Here is a 15,098-nt window from a genome sequence, read left to right as displayed (position 1 = left end):
CATTTCCCCAACTGAAAAATTATGCCCTGGACCTAACACCATAGGTTTGAATTTATTATTGTTATAATAACACACCATGTGAGGTATGTATACTGCTACTTCAGGAGACTTTATAGTTCCAGTAAAAAATTAAAAAAAAAAAAAATACATATATTTATATTCAGCTTAAAAACATAAAAAACTGACCCAAACCATAACAGCTTCCAGTTAACTTTGGAGGATTTTTATGGCGTCATATATGACTTTGTGCATAATAATGGGCTTTGTGGATCTATCCCAGTGAAACTGAATAATCTGGTATTCTGAAAATCGAAAGTGAAATGTCTTGTGTGTGCGGGAGGTGACTTTTCTACAATAACTTGGTCTTTATGGAGGTCGGGAAAAAAAAATGAGCTAGCAGGTAAAGGGTATCAGCGCAGACAAATATAGTACCTGAATATTATACCGCCCGGATAAAGTCTATAGTGAATGTATGCTGTATGGCTGCAGACTATATTTGTTATATATATATATATATATATATATATATATATATATATAAAATTATTTGTGAACTTCCACTCTCTCAGTAGGTAGTCATCTCCTTCTGCTTAGCATACATTCAGACCCAAAGCACGTAGAGCGCCTCCAGACTCTGGTGGTCATTATGCAGTACTTCCTTGTCACTCCCCCTTTTTATATTGCATGGGTTGGTCATATTATATAAATAACTTGGATTCAAATGTGAGAAGACCAGAGATATCATGCTGCAGTTTATAGATCTCTCCTGCTAAATAGTACTACAATGATATGCAGTATCTACCATCCCTGCTTTAGCACTTCTTTAATCCTTGCTTGGTGCTGGCCACAGGTCTCCGCCTCAATTTAATCAGAAAGAGCTATGAGAAATATGATCTTTAATCCTTAGACTTACTTTTCTAGTTATCAGGAACAATCAGTATGCCAATCACTAAGAAGTAGAGGAAATGTGATCTTTTGATCCTTAGAGACGTCTGATGGATGTCATTGGAAATGATCTTTCATACACATGCACATCAGTGCCATTCTGCTTAATGGTGGGGGGAGGATTAGTGATCGCACCCACTTAGTGGGCACCCCACCTAATTCTGCTTCATATTAATGAAGCCATTCCCAATCAGTTCTTTATCAATACACAATGGCAAGTTAAAGAATGATGGCACGGGACTGCTGTACACATCAGATTTTTGCCTGAGACCAGCAAAGGCGGTTAATATTTGAATTTTATACATTTTTATTACATATAATTTTCCAATTATCCTGAACAAATATGTAGAACAAAAAAGTCAGAAATCCCTATATGCAGTCTTGTTGTAGGACAGTATTGAAGAAAAAAGAATCAGCATGCCAGAATGATATTTTCAAGAAAATAATTTCTCCTTTGTCCAGTCACATTAAAAAAAACAGCCAGCAGGAAATAAAATACCAGGAAACAAAATTGTGTACACTGCATTGTGTACTTTATGGTGTGATATCATATGACAAGTTAATATTTGCATGTATATTATGGTAGGCTCCCGCACCTCATGGCATTGTCGTAGTTTAAATCAGATAAGTTCTTCCTGTGAAAACTAGCTTTAAGTGCTTACACTCTTGAAAATCTGATGTATACAGCGGTCCACTGACATCAGACATCAATAAACTGATCGAGCAGCCGTTGGTTCCATTCTATTGTTGTAAGCCATTGCTTTCTCTTGGGGTCCAAAGTTTGGAGATGATCAGAGATGGTTTATTAAGTCTACGTGGTTGTAATGCTCTGACGTGGCCTGGACCGTGCAATTGATTTGCCAGGAAGCAAAAATAATCCCTTCATTATATACCTAATTATTTATTTATTCAAAGATATGTATAAGTTCACCAATAAAGCATGATTATCTATAAACCTTCACTTTTTCTCAGGTATGTGCAATTTCTGGCATTAGGTCTTTAAGCAGGAAGTAGAACTATTTAAGGAATGTACTTATTCCTACTACCACGACCTCTAAGTAACAAAAATTACAGCTACCTATGATTATATATCAATAAATAGCTTTATTTTTTACAAAAAACGTATTTAAAAAATCTCTTTTTATTCTTGAAAAGTTGATGCTGCAACATGCTCTGAACGTCTTGTTCCTTGTCCTGCTAATGCTAGGCTTCTGGTGAGTGAGGACCGTGACTCTGAAATCAGAAACAAAAACACTGAAAATCTCAGTGATGCATTTGTACTCCGGTATGGAAACATATATAGTGTCTGTTTTAGACTATATAAACCTGAAACAAGGAAATGCCATATAGTACGAAATGGGCATCTCCAGTTAGTAGAATTCGACCCAGACCATTCATCTGCCTTGATTTTGTGCCTTAAAAATTGTAATCGTGACTATTGAAGATAAGTTGATTTAACCATAAAATCATATTTCTTGGAGATTCCACAATTCCATAGTTTGATGGCCATTTACCAACTTATTGAGATTTCAGTCCCCATGCAACTTGTTCCCAATTTTAAAGAGAAAAAGGATAAGGATAACATGTAAATTATGACAGAGATTACAAACGAAATATTTGTATAATGGTACGTTTGTTCCAAAATAAATAAAATACATGTCTCGTTTCCGACGCGTTTCCCCTTATTGGCTTCCTCAAGGCAGGGTAGAGGCTTGGATAACAAATTATCTAGGGTGACAACATAACATAGAAATTCAAAAGAAAAAGAAAAGGAAAATGAATATATCATCAAGGAAAGGTCAGCAAATTATACAAACATAATAAAAGGGCAATACATTGTGTAATGCCAACATTATATTCATACAAACCAATATGGTTTATGGTACTTCTAATAACTAATGTTATTAATCACTTGTGTGTATGGCCCCTCAAAAATTATGGTTGTATAATTTGCTGACCTTTCCTTTATGATATATTCATTTTCCTTTTCTTTTTAATTTAACTTTACCAACATCTATTAATCAGGTAAATATGTGTTAGTTTTGTGTTCTTCTGGTCACCTTAACTTTAATATTTGTTTTGTGCTTGTTTTATAGCACACTTACTTTGTCTGTTGTAATTAAGTCCACACGAAGTCTCAGGGATCACAGTTTCTATACTAAATGAAGAACAAGAAGTTATGGTGAACAAAAAAAAAAAAACAGTACAACTACCTAAAGTTTGTCAATTACAGTTTATTTGACATGTACACCAAGCTGTAAAAGCTAATAACACAACCACCTAGATGCCTTGTTGGATAATGGTGGCTAAGATCCTTGCCATACTACCTGTATGTTCCCACGGTGGTCTCCACTGACCTGTTCTGTGCCAATCTTACCTGCTTCACTGTCCGGCTCAGTAGCTTTTATCCGTCACTGATAGAGATTGTTGGGACATACACAGCTGATCTCCCCTGGACTTGTACAACTGTGGGCAAGCAGGCATGAACACAGCTCAGAGAGAAGGGGGTCATTAAAAGTCCAGAGGCTATTTTATCTTTAGCAGTGCTGGTAGCTGGTGCCGTGAATTTGTACAAGCTATCTTAATATTCTGCACTTGTACATGGTTAATATTTGCCCTTACCATTTGCCTTGATCTTAGACTATTCTTGACTACTGCCAGCTTTTATCCCTCCTCGCGGTGGTCTCCCTGTTGGACACTGCCTCCCTCCACACTAAAACTACTCCATCCTACCTAGTTGGGTGACCTTGATGGTCGTGACCTGACACCACCTCATAGTAAAGAGCTCGGCTGCCTCTAGGGTTACTGGCCCATCACCCACTGTGGCATGATCTGCTGAAGAGCAGGAGTTGCCTGGACATCATACTTGGGGTGATACAATTCTGCATGAGGAGACCCCGAAAATCCAACACTATTTCTGCATTTAGCTACCCACCAATTGCCCCCATTCCATCCACACCCCTTAAAAGTGTGGACAGACCTTCTGATATAAACATATATATACCAGAACTCTCAGTCTTCAGTAAGAGGTTTCCTTTCTTGGCCCATTTTAGGAACGTCTAGGGTTACTGGCCCATCACCCACTGTGGCGTGATCTGCTGAAGAGCAGGAGTTGCCTGGACTTCATGCCTGGGGTGATACAATGCTGCATGAGAAGACCCCAAAAATCCGGTACTATTTCTGCTTTTAGCTGCCCACCAATTGCCCCCATTCCATCCACACCACTTACAAGTGAGGACAGACCTTCTGTCATATATATACCATTACTCCCAGTCTTCAGTGAGAGGTTTCCTTTTTAGGAAAGTGATAACCAGAGGGAATATTCAAAAAACTAAAATAGAAGTACTCAAAACAGTGACATGTGAATCTTGAACATCTTGACTAATTTAAGTTTTCCACTGAGTATTTTTACCTTTTCTCCTCATCATCCATCAATATGCCGTATGTTCTTATTTCCATCTCCAAGAGGTCTTTCAGGTAATGCAATATCCTACTGTCAGAGGTTAATTTCTCAGCTTCTGATCTTATTTTTACCAGTGCATCTTCTAACTTTAATACAGTTCCCTGTATATTCTCCAGATGTGCGGAATAACCAGCTTCAATTTCATACAATGCTGATTCTTGAGCAGATTTCTAAGAGGAAAAAGGAGGACACCAATATTTTTGTTAAAAGGGAACCTCGGCTAATGTTATAGAGTCTTTAAACAACATGATTAATATTGGCTGGTTAATTTGGATGGTTGGAAGATAACACATACAGTAGGTGTGTATGGCCCTTCCAAGTGTAGTAACATAACTAGAGCAGAGAGAAATGGTCTTTTTGGAACCTGTTGGTAAAAAGTAATTGCGAAGATGTGCAATGTGTTTATTGTGGTGAAGTGTAAATAAAGAAACTTATCTTTATATTACCAAGCTATGGTGAACCTCTAGTTCGGTCTCCAGCTCCTGTGCTTTCCTTCCCAACATAGAAAGATGTCTCAGTTGGCTTTGAAGAAGTTCTGTGTCCTTGCTGTTCTGTTGGGTGGTCTCCCTAAACTAAAAGAACATATATTGTTAGAACTGGCAGATTATAATATTTTAGAATAGTATTTCTCTTTTGGTTCAAGCTGCAAGTGTAGACTACCATACTTTGCTCTATGCTTTTACTAAATGATTACTGTGCAAAGTATGTGAATTTCTACATGACTTAAAATCTTCCTCATGGCTGGCATGATATCACCATTTTCATATGATGATGAATTCCGGTGAAATCATACCTAAATCTTACGAGAAGATGCTCCAGTCCACTTCATAGGCAAAGGCGTCAAGATTCTGCTACATCCACCATCAAAATGAATCTTTCCCAATTAACCATTGTGATACACAGCAAAGCAGAAGCAGATCAAATATGACGTACTATGTACAGCTCTAACCTTTTTTTCAAGTAAGAATTCATAGTGCTTCTGATGATGATTGGCTATGGTCTTGTACTGGTCTCTCATCTTCTCCAGACCATCCATGAGTTCTGTTGGGTGCAGGCTGTCCACCTCAACGTTTACTTGGCACTTGGATTTTTCCTGAAGAAGGTGCTCTTTTTCCTACAGAAAGAGAATTTTATTGGAAAATGGGAAGTTTTCCAAAGTTCCAACTTACTCCTGTCCTGTGGTTACCACACCACTTCTTTTTATAGACACAGGACAGTGGTAGAGAGTTGTCACCCTAGGACAGGACGTGTGTTACTAGCAGGATCATTAGTATGGGGAACGGGAGTGGGTGTAGAGGGGAGTACTAAACTAAGCTCAGAGCTTATGCATTCTTTTCTTTCCTCCTGTGACCTGAATAGAGAGGCAAGTATATAAAATCATAGTTAATATGTACTGCTCAGAAGAAAAGGAGTAAGCAAAATTGTTCATGTTGTATATAACAGTGTTTCTCGATGTTCTTCACTTGGAGGAACCCCTTGAAAAAAGTTTTAGGTCTTTAGACCCTACTATATTTACTATATCCAAAACTCACAGTACATTTGTGTGGGAAGAATGCTTCTTATATTGCTGGATTTTACAGATAGCCAAAATGATCATGGTGTCAGTGGTAACTGACCAGAGAATCACAACTTGCTCATTGATCAAGGGATCCCTAGCTTCCTCTGAAGGAACCCTGGTTGAGAAACACTGGTCTACAAAGTCAAAGCAAACTTTCACTTAAAAATACATTTTTCACATAAACCTTTGCTGTAGCAAAAATAGAATGGAAGCCCGATTAAACTGGTTTGGATGGCTTACCTCCTTGTGATCCTGCTTGAGGTTCTCCAACTCCTTAGTTAGGATCTGTTCCTCAACTTCCAAACAGCGTGTCTCCATCTCCAGACCACTGCTAGCATCTTTCAGCTTTTTCATATCGTCCCTTATAGTGGCTTGCAAAGCTAATTCTGCTTCATAGCTAGAGAAAAAAAAATGTAATTATAATGGGTGAAGAAATTATATTTGTTGTTGACTGTATCTTGGTTGGTGATTCCCTTTCACATCTTTATGTGTGGTCATCAGGACCATGAAGTAAAGTGGCATCTATCCACCAGGGACCTACATACATTTTGCTTGGTTTGGGGTTTAGGATATTTTGGCTGTAGCATAAAAAACAGGATTTTAAAGATAGAAAATCAAGTTATAGAGCATAGATGGGGAGATTTCAACAAATATAGAAATCCTAAGATTAATTAATTTTGAGAACTGAAACATTACATTTGGGAAGGCTATGCCTATATAATATTAATCTATTAGGCAATGTTGGATGATTTCAATAAAACATAGTTGTTGTAATTGTTAAAAGGTAATGTAGATTCATTTGCTAGAACAGGTTTTCTCAAATTTCACTGCACATTCTAAAGGGAGGTCAGCCATTCCATTCCCTATTCTTAATTTCTGTTGCACAGGAGAAGCTTTGAATTTCTGGTAATCTGTAGAACACCAAGTGTGGTCATGCATACCATGGTTTGAATAGCAGTAACCTATTACTGTGGAAACCATTGCACTTACTTCTCCTTAAAGCCATCTGCTGCTATTTTCATGTTCTCAATATTCAGCAACAACTCCGCATTTGTTTCTTTTGCATTTTGTATCTAGTGTACAAACAGAAAAAGATTGTTTAGGCAAAAAGAATTGTTTTTTTTAGGGTAAAAAGTTTTATTTTTCTTTTCCAGACATGTAACACACATTTGTGCACACTTTCAAACAATTCTCAGGAATACTCACAAAGTGTTTGTCTCACAAATTAATAGACCCTTGGTCTTGGTCTATAAGTTTCTCATATTCTCCCAATGTCAAAGGGCTAGATTTTGTGCTTGGTTGTAATGCTCATGTAGTGCTTCAGTACCAAACACTTTCTCATTTCACATGCTTGTTCATTAACAATAGGCATAGCGTTTGGGGCTGTTGGCAAGTTGCCACCTGGACCTGGAGCCACTTGGGAACCATTGTTCATTAGATCAAGCTCTTAGTAGGGATTACCTTCTTCTACTTTCTCTTAAGCCCCTTTGGCAATAATAAACTTTACTCCCAAAAACAAATATTCAAAAAATGTAATAATTAAATTTAAAGCTGAACTCTAAGATGAACAATAATCCAGTGTAGACTTTTTGGTTTGCTAGTAGCCCAAAACTAACCTACCATGGACATTGAGAGATCCATGTTTGTTCATTCCTGTTTAGTAAAAATTAACAGATTATAAGCAAAAGTTAAAAAAAATCAAGTTGGTATTGGTAATCTCATCAGTCTACGTGGTGGTTCTACTTGCCTATTTATACAGCACACTATGGAACATTCCAGGTGTTAGCCACACTATAATTTCTCCACTGGTTCATAGTGTAGGGTTAGATAGATTTTTTTTTTTTAATGGTGCCACATATGCCTAACATCAAACAAATTACTGTAAGTAAAAAAGAAACAGATAAAGCTCTCCATATTTTCCCACGCTGTTTGTGCAAGCTTTTTGTTGATGAATATAAATTTCAAAGGGATAAAGGTGCCCTTTGTTTATGAAAAGATAACTTGTTCTCTTTTGGCTCAGGTTGTTTGCCTTTCATTAAATAGATCCCTAGACCCACATGTATATATTGTTTTCATATTCAATGTAACTATTGTCTAATTACTAGCCTAACCCACTGTGTGTTCCAACTACAGAATGGATGATCTGGAGTCATTTACTGAAAGCTATATAGTGTGATGAAAAGCCAAATATTAATAATTAAAGTGGACACAACCTATAACAATGAGGGACCCCAAATTTTGCTACTGAAATATTAGTTAATTAGTAGTTAACCAGGTAATAATGTAAAAATGATAGTGAGAGAGCTTCTAGGCAACAGAACCTTTTACTTGTGTAAAACCATATTAGATATCTGGTCTTAACATAGATAGACTGGACTATGGAACAACTACATGCATCACAAAAGCGTATTTGGTATTTACAACGAAATGATAGTGAGATTGCCAAAAAAAAAGAGGTGTAAGAGGTTGCAGTTGTCTCTTTTCTCGACACGTTTCCCCGTGTGGCTTTCTCAGGGTAAGGTAGAGACTCAAATTTGATGTCTTCTAAGAAGGTTGGGGATAAGTGATCCAAGGATTTGAAGACGCATGGAAAAGGTGAGTGATAGTGTTGTGTTCAGAAATTTCACAATGGCAACTGAGTGTCCAGGAAGCCTGTAAAAGACTTTTCAGCAGTCGCTCCTCATGTGGAAATGGTGCAGAGGGACGTTCAAAGAACTATCCCCTTCCAAATCATTAACAGCATGGCTGATGTTTTTGAGTTCTCAGTTGGCATGGTGTCTCGATACTTCCCGGCTCTGGCTAACTGCCTGGATGGTGTCAGTAAATGCAGTCACCAACCTGAAACAAGCATGCGCACTTGACCTGTATACTCATTCCGGGTCAGGGATTTACAAATGAAAAAAGGCAGAGGATCAGAGCACCAACTGGCAAGCTGGATTTTATAGAACTCGGTTACAAGTAGCAGCTTACCTTCTTTTATAGGTCCTTTTAAATTACGTACAATCTGTTCAGATTAAGACGATGTTGAAGGACCTGTCTTGTGCCTCGAAAACCAGCAGAGGACATAGGACTAGTCATCATATGTACTGCTTCTGGTCCCCATGTAGTTGGTCTTTTCTCCACTATTGACCTGATTTGTTCTATACTGTGTACAGGTGCCCATCTAGGTACAGGACAAGGCCTTGTGTGTTTTTGTCTCCCTGATGACTGGTGAGCTAAACACTAGTAAGGTAAAGACCGAAACCCAACAAGACTGGTAAAGTAATGACTAAGAAGCAACAAGATGAAGGAAATAAATCTACAAATCGAATAAAGCAAAAGTAGGGATATCCTTGTACTGTAAGTCCTCAGGTACAACTTTCTTTCCAGTAAGTTGTCAGCACAGATATGAAATCACTCGATCCAAATCTAGTAAAATCAGCCTTTGATGACCTCAGTTTCAGCTTAAACAAAGAAATGACGATCAAGGTTTCATAAAGATGTCAAGGCAAAAGCAAAATCTTTGAGAGTATTTCTTTAGCCAGATAACATGATGTTCCCCATATGATCTAAATCTTCTAGCTCAGGTCATGCCGCTGCTTTGAGCTCCAAGATACTTGGCTACACAGTAGACCTGACTTATTAAAGCTTTACAAGACGGCAGAAGACAAAAATGGAAGAACAAGGGTGATCCAGCAAACCTGGAATGAATTTCTTAAAATCATTATGATTAGCTGGCTCTTGGTCCTGGATTTAATCAAAAATTGGTGAATAACCATGTTCACCATGATAGTCTATCTTCTTCCGTCTTGGAGAACTTTAATCATACCCTGTAATCATTGCAGGTAGTAATAGTATTTGCTAATAATTGTGCATAGAACATGAATATAGTTTGTAAACCTCTAGATGATTTCTATGACTGTAATTCATGTATTTATTAATCTGTATCAGTAAAGTCATTGCCATTAGATAGTGATTACAAAAACAAAGAGTCCCTTTATTGGTTTTAGTGGCCCTATCCCCATAGGAGATCAATCCATGGTAGCTTGGACTCAGAGGAAGTGGATTATATATTGCTGGCTGTCATTTTAACCAGAAAGTTAGATGAGAACTGGACGAGACAGTACTACGTCTTGTTCCGCACAGGGGTGTCTCAAGAAAATACGGGGCCGAAGGCAAAATGGAAAAATGGGCCATAACTATACATTGCTGAAGCAAGATATGGTTATTGTGGAAAAATGAGTTTGGTAATACAAAATGTGTGTAGTTACCCTGTGGGCATGGTTAAACAGTAATGGTATTGTTGCCAGCTGCATGTAAGTGGACCTTAATCCATAAATTCCAGGTCCACATTCCAGCTATTAACCCCCCTCCATGCCATAACCCATAACCACTAGGCCCACATGGACACATGCCAGTGTTGCTAACCCTGTGTTCGGCAGACCAGTCCTTTAGGCATCATTTATAGAGATTCCATATATGACGCTGAAAAGGCACATGTCAAAGTTTCACAGGGGGTTGTGACCGGCGCAGAGAGAAAGCAGTACTTCGCATGGCAGGGGCCTTAGCAATTATGGGACCCAAGGCAACTGCCTTGGCTACATTAAGGACACCCCTGTCCCTTTATGGCAGTCATGGGTGCAGGTGGCACCATCTTTGTATCCTGACCACATTGTGCGTTCTTTCAGAAATCAGTCATTTTACTTAGAAGGTCCACCTTATGTGCTGGAAATAGCTTGTTTCTTGCACTATAACTAAATTGGGCCTATCGCTTCTGGTGTAAAAGGGCTCTTACTACTATTATTATTATCATTATTATTAATAATAAACAGGATTTATATAGCGCCAACATAATACACAGCACTGTGCAATAAAAAGGGATGGCAAATGACTGACAGATAACAACAGTGACGCAGGAGGCGAGGGAGAGGATCATGCCCCGAAGTGCTTACAATCTACTACTACTACCACTCACCCAGCAGGCAGCAATTCATTTCTAAGAGGTTTTAAACTCCTTAGGCTAGCTTCAGACTATTTTATTTTCCACCTGCACTCCTCACTGCAAGACTTCAAGAAGCATTTTCAGCCAAGGATGCTTAGTTTTTGTAGGCATTTGCAAGTGCGGAGCAGGTGTTTGCAGCCATTTAACACCTACTAGCCAAAATCCAGGCATGGGGAAAAAAATTCCTAAAAACTTTTGAATTACAATTTAATTTGAATTACATTAACAAGAGGTTTAAAACCCCTAGTCTGAACTTAATATACTAAAACAAACTTTAATTTACAGCACAGTAATATATAATGTTATTTACAGCTTTTACCTGACTTTCCAAATCTTCAATGGTCTTTTGATAGTGACTGTGGTCCCGACCAATTGCCCTTTTCTCGGACAGTTTTTGAATCTTCTTCTCCAGCTGTTGGTTGGCCTCTTCCAATGTCCGCACTTTTTCAAGATAAGTCGCCAAGCGATCATTTAAATTGACCAAGTCCTCTTTCTGATTGGGAGAGTAAAAACCTGCACTGGCCTTCTTAGTTCCATGGTTTAGTCTTTGCCCATTGTCTCGAATCTTTGTCCTGATTAAGTCATCAACTCGCCAGAGTGACATTATGAACGGTGAAAGATCCTGCAGGAGTTAGCGGTGGTGCTAGTTTAGGACATGATCTGAAAAGTGATTATACAGCTCCCATAGTAACACAAACCAAGGAAATCTTATTGCCTAACTTTAGCTGCCTGTTATTGGCTCAGCAAGTGAACCGTGCCCGGTAGCTCAGATTTCACTCACCTTGGGCTCAGCGTAATAATTTCTCTACTATTTACCTTGCTTGCTTTGCCTTAAGGGATTGTCAGGTTTGCAGTGGGCGATTAGTCACCAAGCAGCTTTACTCTAGCCTGGCTGAAAACTCTAGCTGGAAGTGTAAGACATTCCTGGAATGCCAGTGGTGACAGGGATCAAAAATACCTGCTTGTGAACTCACACAGCTAAAACTGTCGGGCTGGGAAAAAGATAGTGAGACAGAGGTTGGTTTATTCCATGCTGCCTGGGGAATAAAAGCCTATTATTGTGCACTAGACAGGGGATTCAATGACGGCTGCCGTACTGCTGCTGCTTTTGTTTTACAGCTGGAGCCTGCTTGCACCATATATGTAAGTTGGTGCCCTGCGGTGGCAGTGACTTTAAATGGCAGCCCAACAGCACAAAGAAAAAAGAAAAGCATCATCTTAGAACTCTCTTGCAACATTGGGAAGCTAAAATTTAAAGTTATGAGTTGTGTTTAAAGCAGAAACACACATTTATTAATATCTAAACCCACCACAAACAAAAAACCTTGCTATGAATGGGCCCTTAAAGCTGATATCCAGATTTTTTGGTATTGGAAAAAAAGAGTAGGGGGGAGTTAGAATCCTTGTCTGGGTTTACTTTTTTGTAAGGCCTCATTGGAGAGTCTTATAATAATCGACCCACAAATTATGTATTAAATAATACAAATACCATTCTTGTCTTCATAAAAGTTCTCACTTGAATAATTAGTTTTCCTTTTTTGTATCTGTTTATACACAGTTTATAGGATTCAATTTTGTAATCTGTTTTTTGCTATGAATATTATTCTATCTGTTTTTTGATATGTGTACAGTATGCTCTCCACCTTCCCCTGAAGAAGCCCTACTGCGAAACGTGTTGGGCATGAAGATAACCTTTTGGGCACTATGTCTTTATTGAGATAAGATATGTGAATTCATTTTGTATGCTTGCACGATAAGTTAAGCTTATTTTCGTCCAGGAATTTTCAATACAAAATCTTTTAAACTACTATTGTTGCCGTAAAGAGCCATACTTCTGTTTTTTTTTCTTCTCTATATGTAAACCCTACACCCTACAACAGCAGTGTCAAACAGCAGTGCCCCCACCTCTGTTGACATTTATTAGCAACCTTCCTCAATTGTAGATATTTTTTCAATAAATATCAAGGTTGGCCTGCGACTTTGTCCAATTTTTTTTAACTGAGTTTGACATCCCTACACTACAACATGTGTGTGTAAGTGTGTGTGTATGTGTAATATATATTTACAGAAGAGCCAGATGGGCTAAAACCTGTCAAACTTGGAGAAAATAGATCCTTTGTGGGAGAACCTCAGTGATCAAATAAACTTGAAATGGATTTCATAAAATTCATTTGAAATTGATTGGCAAATGTTTTCAGTCCTGGAACAGATTCATTTCAGGTTTGCTGGACCACCCAGGTTTTTCAGTGAAGGTTTATCTTCTCCAATCTTGGAGATCTTTGTTAATTCAGGTTGAATGTGTCATCAGAACAGGAAGTAAGGGGAAATCTCTGATCCACAAAGGAACCGTATGTGGTGCCACCAACTGTGAAGCAACCAAGCAAAACCTGAACGCTTTCCCTGGCTGAAACCTGAAAAGCTTTAACTAACTTTGTATTGGTTTCTTGTCACATTCTGTAAAGTAACATTCCCCTGTAAAGTAGTAAGGGCAGCATTAGTACCTATCTGACCCCAGAACACTTTGAAAAAATGAGACTGTTTGAACAGTAATAAATATATGATTGTCCCCTGCTGTTTGTCTGCAGTTAATGTATGCTAGGAATGATGCTTTTAAATTTGATGGTTCTAAGTGTTGCCAGCTGTCCAGCTAAAACCATGACAGACCTGTTTAGATGGGACGTGTTCGAGGCTTTAGGTCACTGGTCAAGTTCTTTGGAATTTGTTAAAGAAAAACATGTACAGTTAGTAGGAAAGTTGTTTTTTTTTTCTTTTTACTTCATGTTGACGGCTTATCAGATTGTTAGTATTTTTAGATTTATTATAGTTATCTTTTTTGTTATATTTATAAACATTATTTTTGTTAGCAATTCCTAATGTTTATGAATGTTTGGACTACTTTGTAAATGGGGGTCATATATTTGGTAAGCTAAATAGTGTCGTGCATTCTTAGTGGGAGAAAAAGGCCTGGTGGTATTGGGCACTAAAACAAATTACAAATAATGCATCTACAGTAGTGGAAGGAAAAATGGCTTTGGCATCAGTGTGAGTAAAAAAAATGCCCTTTGATAATAAATACCTGGCATCATTGGTCAATGGGGAAATATTGTGCAGAATCATTAGTCAGTGGGAGAAAAATGCCTATCATCATTGGTCAGCGGGAGTAAAAAAATTGCCCCAAATAGGTGGGGCTAATCTTTGCTCTTGGCATCAGTAGGAGTTAAAGAAATGCCCTAGAATAATTTTTTGGAAAAAGTGCTAAAATGGCAGTGTTAGTGGCCCAACCCTAACATTAAGACCCCAGATCAGCTCCCCAATAACAAAGCAACCCTCCAATTAAAGACCTCATGGTGTTAGGGAACATGAGCCTCCCATTTTACCAAAAACATCCCTCTATTTTTTGATTAGGTGGAGAACAGTTCTAATTATTAAGAAAGTCCAAAATGTCCAAGATAATTTCAAGCTGCATTTATCCAGAAAGGCAACACAGAACAGAGTGCTATCTTCACTCTGCCGGTAAGTGTGATGGAGGAAAACCTAAGGGGATTTTTTTACTGTAGGCAAGTCATGTCAATAGAAAGTAGGGATGAGCGAGAATGCTTCTGACATGGGTCCATGAAACCCTGATGGGTCTGCGAAATTTCGGCCACACCATTTTGCGAATTCCATTGAAGTGCAGGTTCCCACGCTCCCTCCCAATGATAAGTATACCCCGTGAAACATGGAAACCTGTGGTCACAGCTGATTGGAGGCACACGAGTGCCTCCAATCAGCTGTGACTGCAGGCGAACTTCAGATGAACTCTCATTGGAGTTTATCCATGGAGAGTTCATCTGAGATCAGTTCCCACGGTCACCGGGCTGCACTTATCATTCATAAGTATAGCCCAGGGAACGTGGGAACCTGTGGTCACAGCTGATTGGATCAGCTGTGACTGCAGGCGTACTCCAGATGAACTCTGGAGAACCTCCATTGAGAGATCATCTGAGTTCGGCAAGAACATGACCTTGTGGCGAATCGCAAGGCCGTTCTTGCTTACTTCTACATGTCTATAATGGTGGTTTACAGCTTCCAAAGTAAAGGGAGCAATCTATCCACTGGCCACCAGATTAAGAGGTTTTTCCCCAAGTGATGAAAATGATTTCAAAGGTCTC

The 15,098-nt window shown here is 38.6% G+C and overlaps 1 protein-coding gene across 1 annotated transcript; it reads right to left on the bottom strand.

The window, feature by feature from the left end:
- Positions 1–2,066: 2,066 nt before the first annotated feature.
- LOC140333242 (keratin, type I cytoskeletal 12-like) lies at positions 2,067–11,640 on the bottom strand. The gene is made up of 8 exons (XM_072414780.1): positions 11,267–11,640; positions 6,957–7,039; positions 6,207–6,363; positions 5,358–5,522; positions 4,855–4,980; positions 4,358–4,578; positions 3,051–3,103; positions 2,067–2,199 (listed from the first exon to the last, which is right to left on the bottom strand). Exons 1-8 carry the CDS (start codon positions 11,549–11,551, stop codon positions 2,087–2,089), a joined length of 1,203 nt encoding a protein of 400 aa, XP_072270881.1. The 5' UTR covers positions 11,552–11,640; the 3' UTR covers positions 2,067–2,086.
- Positions 11,641–15,098: the final 3,458 nt, after the last annotated feature.

Source organism: Pyxicephalus adspersus, chromosome 6 (genome assembly GCF_032062135.1).
Source record: "Pyxicephalus adspersus chromosome 6, UCB_Pads_2.0, whole genome shotgun sequence".
Classification (NCBI taxonomy): domain Eukaryota; kingdom Metazoa; phylum Chordata; class Amphibia; order Anura; family Pyxicephalidae; genus Pyxicephalus; species Pyxicephalus adspersus.
Note: the sequence above shows the minus strand (reverse complement) of the source record. Positions and strands in the feature narration are given on the sequence as shown.